General features: G+C 43.4%; 1 protein-coding gene and 4 non-coding genes across 5 annotated transcripts; all 5 read left to right on the top strand.

Annotated features, from left to right (window-relative positions):
• The first annotated feature begins 512 nt into the window (after positions 1-512).
• Positions 513-9,140, top strand: LOC120018217 (T-complex protein 1 subunit zeta-like). Its single transcript, XM_038961293.1, has 14 exons — positions 513-733; positions 1,227-1,290; positions 1,543-1,677; positions 1,908-2,081; positions 5,379-5,482; positions 5,579-5,689; positions 6,098-6,257; positions 6,604-6,686; positions 6,973-7,069; positions 7,357-7,504; positions 8,074-8,207; positions 8,374-8,476; positions 8,593-8,665; positions 8,771-9,140. Exons 1-14 carry the CDS (start codon positions 597-599, stop codon positions 8,841-8,843), a joined length of 1,596 nt encoding a protein of 531 aa, XP_038817221.1. The 5' UTR covers positions 513-596; the 3' UTR covers positions 8,844-9,140.
• LOC120018984 lies at positions 5,748-5,882 on the top strand. Its single transcript, XR_005472281.1, has one exon. It is a non-coding gene; the product is annotated as a small nucleolar RNA SNORA15 (small nucleolar RNA).
• Positions 6,386-6,524, top strand: LOC120018985. The gene has a single exon (XR_005472282.1). It is a non-coding gene; the product is annotated as a small nucleolar RNA SNORA22 (small nucleolar RNA).
• Positions 6,761-6,898, top strand: LOC120018982. Its single transcript, XR_005472279.1, has one exon. It is a non-coding gene; the product is annotated as a small nucleolar RNA SNORA15 (small nucleolar RNA).
• Positions 7,664-7,800, top strand: LOC120018983. The gene has a single exon (XR_005472280.1). It is a non-coding gene; the product is annotated as a small nucleolar RNA SNORA15 (small nucleolar RNA).
• Positions 9,141-9,183: the final 43 nt, after the last annotated feature.

Raw genomic sequence — 9,183 nt, 5'->3', positions numbered from 1 at the left:
TTATTAAATTGTTACTAGTGTACTGAGATAAGTAGGACACGTGACATCCCGGCAACTTTCAGAAAAAATACTATATCGGAGTTGTCTCGAGATGGCTATACCGCCCCCAACTGCATTGCCTTTTTGACAGTGAGACAAATGACATCTATTTTTACATATACATTACCTATTTATGTCCATATTAATATTTTATTTCATACAAAGTGGTTGCTCATGATGGTAGATTTTAGAAAGGAGTAGGGCACTTTTTAAAATCTGACTTATAAATCACATCCTCTTCTAAACAGCTGAGCTTGAACAGTTTTGTATTATAAAGATCTGTGAATTTGCGCCGCTCAGCGCCAAATTGAACCTCGTGAACAAAAAGGTTGACTCCGCCTTTTCTATATTTGAGTTACCTATTGTATCACCAATCACACAGGGTAATTTGGATTTCCGCCTAACATCTGGCCAATAAGACGACAGTAAGGAGTGATCACTGTCAATTTCCGCACGTGAAGCCCAGAGAGTTCCAGAAACCGGCCTTTCTTAATTTAGCGTTAGCCTTTACAGTACATTCTACAGCGTGGATTAACTGAATAGCAAATGTTTACACCATGACTGCTATAAAGGCATTAAACCCGAAAGCTGAGGTAGCACGTGCTCAAGCCGCTCTTGCAGTAAATATCAGTGCTGCTCGGGGTCTTCAGGATGTGCTCAAAAGTAATTTGGGACCAAAAGGAACAATGAAAATGTGAGTGCAACTGGCCATGCTCGCTAGCAGTTAGCATGCTACTGCTATTAGTTTAGCTAACATCGTGGTATCCTGGCAGCCAGTAGACCATTTGTGGTATTAGATATGTTTATTTTGTCAGATCCATTGTACGCAGTAGTTTCTCTAAGAAACTATGTTAACTTTTTGATAGATAGTGGATTTCCTAGCCACCTCCAAAATACGTAGCTACGGTTAGCTAAATTATAGCTAGCTATCTGAATTATCATCAGGGAGTGGTTTTACAATTGGCACTGGATTATTTGACCAATCAATTTCTATTAACTATAAAGGATAATCAGCAGATACCTAAATCATTTGGAGACTACTATAACTGAAAATCTGGCTATCAGTTTATATAGCTATACTAGCTATACTCGTGATTAGAAACATTAGTGTACAATGCATCTAGTCATGTTTTAAATATCCATTTGTTGAGCCTCTAACAAATTATGTTTTGTGTGCTTGTTTGCAGGCTTGTATCAGGGGCTGGTGACATAAAGCTGACCAAAGATGGTAATGTCTTGTTGCACGAAATGGTAAGACAAATATCCCATGAGTTTGATGTACAGTTAACGCCCATGTGTGCTTTTTATTTTATTTTAGCTCCCATGGATTTTACTCTTTGATACAGTAAAGTGTGGTCTGTAACCTCTGCATTGGAGGAGTTGCATTCTCCTCCCCATGTATTCAGTAGACCAGTACATCTTCATCTAACATCTGTAACCGTACTAATTGTGAGATGTTGCCTTATAGTCTTGCTTTGACACTAAAGTTTTGTCTTCAATCAGCAAATCCAGCATCCGACAGCATCCTTGATTGCCAAAGTGGCTACGGCACAGGATGACATCACAGGTGATGGTACAACATCCAATGTGCTCATCATTGGAGAGCTCCTGAAACAAGCTGACCTCTACGTGTCAGAGGTGAGATGGGGCTTGGGGGAAGCCCCCAACATGTAATTTAAATAGTTTCCTAGATAAAAGAAGGGATTTTGATAAAGCATTTCATTTTAGCAAGGTTGTGTGATGACTTAAAATTATTTAATTGATAAATGTAGAATCGGTGCCACTAAAGCAGGTTGCATAATCTGTATCCCAGTACCATTAGTTAACCCCCTATTCCTGTTTTTTTTTCTGTCTTTGCCTCCAAAAAGGGTCTCCACCCACGGATAATAGCAGAAGGTTTTGAGGCAGCCAAGGATAAGGCTCTGAAGGTGCTCGAGGAGATGAAGGTGACCAGAGAGATGGACAGAGAGACCCTCATCCACGTGGCCCGCACCTCCCTCAGGACCAAGGTCCACGCCGAGCTGGCTGATCTCCTCACAGAGGTGTGTGTTTGTGACGGGAATACAGATATGCATCTGTTCTTCAGATACCTTTAAAACATAAAGTAGGGGCGTGGATCAGAAAACCAGTCACTATCTGGTGTGACCACCATTTGGCTCATGCAGGGCGACATCTCATTCACAGAGAGTTGCTCAAGCTGTTGATTGTGGCCTTTGGAATGTTGTCCTACTCTTCAATGGCTGTGCGAAGTTGCTGGATATTGGCATGAACTGGAACACGCTGTTGTACATGTCGATTCAGAGCAACCCAAACATGCTCAATGGGTGACAGGTCTGGTGAGTATGCAGGCCATGGAAGAACAGGAACATTTTTAGCTTCCAGGAATTGTGTACAGATCTTTTATTTTTTCTATTTAACCAGGTAGGCTAGTTGAGAACTAGTTCTAATTTACAACTGCGACCTGGCCAAGATAAAGCAAAGCAGTGCGACAGAGTTACACATGGAATAAACAAACGTACAGTCAATAAAACAATAGAGAAAGTCTATATACAGTGTGTGCAAATGAGGTAGGATAAGGGGGTGAGGCAATAAAAGGGGTGTAGTGGCAATTATTACGGTATGGCAAATTAAACACTGGGGTGATAGATGTGCAGAAGACGAGTTTGCAAGTCGCTGTACTGGCGCGCAAAGGAGCAAAATAAATAACAATATGGGGATGAGGTAGTTAGATGGGCTATTTACAGATTGGCTCTGTGCAGTGGTCTGTGAGCTGCTCTGACAGCTGGTGCTTAAAGCTAGTGAGGGAGATATGAGTCTCCAGCTTCAGTGATTTTTGCAGTTTGTTCCAGTCATTGGCAGCAGAGAACTGGAAGGAAAGGCGGCCGAAGGAGGAATTGGCTTTGGGGGTGACCAGTGAAATATACCTGCTGGAGCGTGTGCTGCTATGGTGACCAGTGAGCTGAGATAAGGCGGCGCTTTACCTAGCAACGACTTATAGATGACCTGGAGCAAGTGGGTTTGGCGATGGATATGAAGCGAGGCCAGCAAACGAGAGCATACAAGTCGCAGTGGTGGGTAGTATATGGGGCTCTCGCGGTGTCTGCATTCAAATTGCTGTCCATAAAATCAAATTTGGTTTGTTCGTAGCTTATGCCTGCCCATACCACAACCCTACCGCCACCATGGGTCACTCTGTTCACAACGTTGACATCAGCAAACCGCTCGCCCACACAACGGCATACATGCTGTCTGCCATCTGCTCGGTTCAGTTGAAACCAGGATTTATCTGAGAAGAGCACACTTCTCCAACGTGCCAGTTGACATCGATGGTGAGCATTTGCCCGCTGAAGTCGATTACGACACTGAACTGCAGTCAGGTCAAGACCCTGGTGAGGACAACGAGCATGCAGATGAGCTTCCCTTAGACGGTTTCTAACAGTTTGTGCAGAAATTCTTAGGTTGTGTAAACCCACAGTTTGATCAGCTGTCCAGGGTGGCTGGTCTCAAGATCCCGCAGGTCAAAAAGCTGGATGTGGATGTCTCGGGCTGCCGTGGTTACACGTGGTCTGCTGTTGAGGCCGGTTGAATGTACTGCCAAATTCTCTAAAACAACGTTGGAAGTTGCTTATGGTAGAGAAATTAACATTTAAATTATCTGGCAACAGCTCTGGTAGACATTCCTGCAGTCTGCATGCCAATTGCATGCTCCCTCAACTTCAGACATCTGTAGCATTTTGTTGTGACAAAACTGTACATTTTTTAATGGAATTATTGTCCCGAGCACAAGGTACACCTGTGTAATCCGCTTCTTGATATGCCACAACTGTCAGGTATATGGATTCTCTTGGTAAAGGAAAAATGGTCACTAACAGGGATGTGAACAAAATTTGAGAAATAAGCTTTTTGTGCATATGGAAAATTTCTGGGACGTTAGTTCAACTCATGAAACATGAGACCAACACTTCCATGTTGCATAATTATTATTTTTTTGCAATTTCTGCCCTGCTAGAGCTGCCCTGGTCAACTGTAAGTGCTGTTATAGTGAAGTGGAAACGTCTACGAGCAACAACTGCTCAGCTGCGAAGTGGGAGGTCACAGAATGGGACCATCGAGTGCTGAAGCACACAGCGTGTAAAATCATTGTCTGTCCTCGGTCGCAACACTCAACCAAGTTCCAAACTGCCTCTGGAAGCAACGTCCGTACAATAACTGTTCGTCGGGAGTTTCATAAAATGGGTTTCCATGGCCGAGCAGCCGCACACAAGCCTAAGATCACAATGCCAAGCGTGTGTAAAGCTCGCCGCCATTGGACTCTGGAGCAATGGAAACACGTTCTCTGGAGTGATGAATCCCGCTTCACCATCTGGCAGTCCGACAGACAAAACGGGGTTTGGCGGATGCCAGGAGAACGCTACCTGCCACAATGCATAGTGCCAACTGTAAAGTTTGGAGGAGTAATAATGCTTTGGGGCTTTCATGGTACAGGCTAGGCCCATTAGTTCCAGTGAAGGGAAATCTTAACGCTACAGCGTACAATGACATTCTAGATTCTGTCGCCACAGTTTCGGAATGTCCCTTTCCTGTTTCAGCATGACAATGCGGTGCACAAAGCGAGGTCCATACAGAAATGGTTTGTTGAGATTGGTGTGGAAGAACATAGCCCTGACCTCAACCCCATCTAACATCTTTGGGATTAATTGGAACGCTGACTGCGAGCCAGGCCTAATCGCCCAACATCAGTGCCCAACCTCACTAATGCTCTTGTGGCAGAATGGAAGCAAGTCTCTGCACCAATGGTTCAACATCTAGTGGAAAGCCTTCCTAGAAGAGTAGAGGCTGTTTTGGTAAAGGGGGGACCTTTAATGCCCAGGATTTTGGAATGAGATGTTCGACGAGCAGGTGTCCACATACTTATGGCCGTGTAGAACAGGGATGGGCTACTGTAGTCCTCGGGGCCGGAGTGGTCACACACTTTTCCCCATCCCTAGCGCAAACGGACGATTTTTTAAATTTATTTAAATTTATTTTTAATTTTTTAAATTAAATTTATATATATATTTTTAAGTCAATTGCATTTTAAACTGAATATCATGATTAGTTGGTCTATTGGAATCTGGTGTCACACTTTTGCCCCAGCTAACACACCCATCAGGCCCTCGAGGACTGGAGTTACCCATCCCTGACTTAAAGCATTTACTTGAGCTTGGCTGATGTGGGACTTTTTTGGTGGGGCTCTTCCATGCACCAGACAAGCTTAATCAAGCAATGCTCTACTTGTCATTTGATTGTATGATCAGCACATCTAACTTCACTCCCTTTACTTGGGGGATATTTTTCAGGCTGTGGTGGATGCTGTGCTGGCTATCCACAGACCCAATGAGCCTATTGACCTGTTCATGGTAGAGATCATGGAGATGAAGCATAAGACTGACAGCGACACACAGTGAGTGTACATATCACTTTCCCTCATATACAGTCACTGACAATGCATACATTTGAATTGTGTCCAACATTGTAACCTTTTCTGTCCCCTCCCTAGGCTGATCCGAGGCCTGGTATTGGACCACGGCGCCCGCCATCCAGACATGAAGAAGCGGGTGGAGGACGCCTTTGTGCTCACTTGCAATGCCTCTTTGGAATATGAGAAAACGTCAGTATAATGTTAGCGCAGCTATCTTTGGCTTTTACTAGGTGGACTAAATGTGTAGGCATGGATGAATTCTGTGTTACGGTCAGTAGTAGATCCAGTCAGACACCATGCAAAAGCATCCTTTCACTACTTCTTTACTAAGGGTGAGTGCTGACCTGTGCCTCATCTACTCCATGGAGAAGTGAATACAAGTCCTGCAGTTTAGTTAATTTCAGAGATGTGGCAATGCTCTTTTTAAGCAGGAATGATTTTTGGTCACTGGAAAGTCAATATTATAGGACGTAGCTACTACAGTAAAGGGGCTTGTAGTGTGACCGCCTATGTTGGTATACTTTCCCAATAGTGTCCTGTGAAAAGAGCATGGATTTCTAAACTGTCAGTTCACATAAACCCCTGCTTTACTTTCAGTGAGGTGAACTCTGGCTTCTTCTACAAGAGTGCTGGCGAGAGGGAGAAGCTGGTGGCTGCTGAGAGGAAGTTCATCGAGGAGCGTGTGAAGAAGATCATCGAGCTCAAGAACGCAGTTTGTGCTGATAACAGCAAGGGCTTTGTGGTCCTCAACCAGAAGGTATGACTAGGAAGTTAATTTATTCACTGGCGAAAAACATATTTTGGAAATGTGATCTATCTTCAATCTTTCAAAGAACATTTTTTGAAGACTCAGGCAATACTAACTTATTAACCAGAAGTGTCTGACAGCACAGTGAACACCCTTGTGTGCTTTCTTTGTAGCTCCCTTGGATTTTACTCTGTGCTACAGTAAAGTGTGGTCTGTAACCTCTGCATTGGAGGAGCTGCATTCTCCTCCACATGTATTCAGCAGACCAGTACATTCAGTATTGCAGCATATTAAAACTGATTTGAATTACATTTGGATTCATTAAATATATATATTTTTTAATTACTCATTACAGGGCATTGACCCATATTCCCTGGATGCTCTGGCCAAAGAGGGCATTGTAGCTCTGCGTAGGACCAAGAGGAGGAACATGGAAAGGTACAATAACTATATAGCTTTCCTCAATCTTTGTTTACAAGCTTGAACAGTGCATCTTGGAGAGGTACTCTAGTGCATGGATGAATTCTGTGTTACTCTTGTCAGTAGTAAAATCAGTCAGACACCATGCAAAAGCATATTTTCACTCCTACTTTACTAAATGTGAGTGCTGTCCTGTGCCTCACCTACTCAGTGGAGGAGTGAATACAATGTTGTGTGTGTGTGTGTGAGACTAATGTAATATTTGAGTGTCTTGCTGACCATTTTACCCCGTCTCCCCCCCCAGACTCACCCTGGCCTGTGGAGGTATCGCCATGAACTCTTTCGAAGACCTCACCCCAGAATGCCTGGGCCAGGCTGGTCTGGTCTATGAACACACCCTGGTGAGTTAACATGCTGGGTCTTTACCTTTATACCAGGACAAACCGTCAAATGGTCTGTACCAGTTTCTAAAACATTTGGTACAGAATTCCTCCTGGTGTGGGTGGGTGGAATCACTGGCCACATTCACCCCACTAAGTGAGGATACAAAAGGGGCCTAATCAGCTTGCCATGCCTCTTCTTTCCAATACTATGAAAATCTATGATTTGGTAAAAATGTGTATGTCAAACATGTAATATTGTGGTTTATCATGAAGTTAAATATGTAGTGGTTTCTCCCCCCATACAGGGTGAGGAGAAGTACACATTCATAGAGAAGTGTGGAAACCCCCTGTCGGTGACCCTGCTTGTGAAGGGACCCAACAAACACACCCTGACCCAGATCAAAGACGCAGTCAGGGATGGGCTTAGGGCCGTCAAGAACGCCATCGAGGACGGTACGTACTGCTGCAATGGAAGTTCATCTGACACTAGGGAGGATTAATCAAACTCAGCAACTATTTGAATCCAGCTCTACTATCACTGATATTGAGTGGGGGAGTTTGGTTTTATCAAGATGGGACTGATTCTGTAATGATGCTGGAATAGATTTGTAGGCATGGATGAATTCTGTGTTACTCTGTCAGTAGTAGATGCAATCAGACACCATGCAAAAACATTCTTTCACTACTTCTTTACTAAAGGTGAGTGCTGACCTGTGCCTCGCCTACTCCTTGGAGAAGTGAATACAAGTAGCTAGTTTAAGTGCATACTAAAACTCTTCAGGAACAGCCCACTGTAAAGTCTTCCCTGTGGAATGATGAGAAGTCTGTGGTCAGATGGCATCCATTCACATTTTCAAACACCACTCTGCCTCAAATCACTTAATTTTGTGTGTATAATAATACCTTTTAGAAATCCTTTTGTTTTTCAGTGTGCCTACCCATATCAACGACTGATCTCTTCAGTATTGCTTATCAGCCAGTCAGCTGTTGTTCAGAGTCTGATCCCAATGTTGACTTTGCAGGCTGCGTGGTGTCAGGGGCCGGGGCCTTCGAGGTGGCTGTGCATGATGCTCTGATAAAGCACAAACCCTCAGTGAAGGGCCGGGCTCAGCTGGGTGTGCAGGCTTTTGCTGATGCCCTCCTCATCATCCCCAAGGTATGTAATGAGTCTTAAAGTTATTTATTTTTGTCAATGCCTTCCGTGCTTTGGCATTCTATTGATATAACATCTATTTAACTCTGACAATGAATGAAATCAGCTTTTAGTTAAGAAAAGTCTTAGCAATAGATCTAAGTACTGCTGACTGTTTCTTTCTCTCCAGGTACTAGCCCAGAACTCTGGTTATGATCCAATGGAGACCCTGGTCAAACTCCAGACTGAGTACAAAGAGAGTGGTCAGCTGGTTGGAGTCGACCTGAGCTCTGGTATGGAATTTAACCTCAAACTGAGGATATGGATTTATTTCACATCATACTCATTTCCTATGTCAAAACCAAAATATTAAAATCACTTTAAATTTACCAATTTTTGTTTTCTTTAGGTGAACCAATGGTCGCTTCGGAAGCTGGGGTTTGGGATAACTACAGTGTTAAGAAACAACTCCTTCACTCATGGTAAGAACAACACACCCTTTTAATCTCAATTCAGTATGACCCTTCAGATTTAAGATTCAATGACCCTTTGGATTAAACTGTTATTGATTTGTTTTCTGTCCACAGCACGGTAATAGCCAGCAATATCCTGTTGGTGGATGAGATCATGAGAGCAGGCATGTCATCCCTGAAGGGTTAAGGTCAGAACCGATGACCGAGATGAGCTCTTGTGGATGACTACCACTTCAGATACTAGTTATTAGAGCAGCCTCGTAGAATAACTAGGGGAATAAATGGACCAGTATTAGGTTCTCATCCTAGGTGGTGATTGGAGAATTATCTTGTTCCCCTGCTTGTTGACATGTCCGTTCTGTCGTATTATACATGGATGGACACTTTCATCCCACGTGTTCATTTTTGTTTAGTTTTTTTGTTATGGATCATACCAAGAATGTATAAACCTCACTCTTAGTATGTAATAAACCTGTTGCTTGGCTTTGCGTTTGCAGCTCATTATAATCAATCATAAGTTATACATT

Source organism: Salvelinus namaycush, chromosome 23 (assembly GCF_016432855.1).
Source record: "Salvelinus namaycush isolate Seneca chromosome 23, SaNama_1.0, whole genome shotgun sequence".
Lineage (NCBI taxonomy): Eukaryota > Metazoa > Chordata > Actinopteri > Salmoniformes > Salmonidae > Salvelinus > Salvelinus namaycush.
This window is presented reverse-complemented; position numbering and strand designations above follow the sequence as displayed.

Bases quoted from the DNA above. Each gene is read 5' to 3' on its own strand.
- LOC120018217 (XM_038961293.1), top strand. From the start codon at position 597: ATGACTGCTATAAAGGCATTAAACCCGAAAGCTGAGGTAGCACGTGCT. The intron at 1,291-1,542 runs GTAAGACAAATA...GTCTTCAATCAG, and splicing joins ATGTCTTGTTGCACGAAATG to CAAATCCAGCATCCGACAGC. The intron at 7,070-7,356 runs GTGAGTTAACAT...CCCCCCATACAG, and splicing joins TGGTCTATGAACACACCCTG to GGTGAGGAGAAGTACACATT.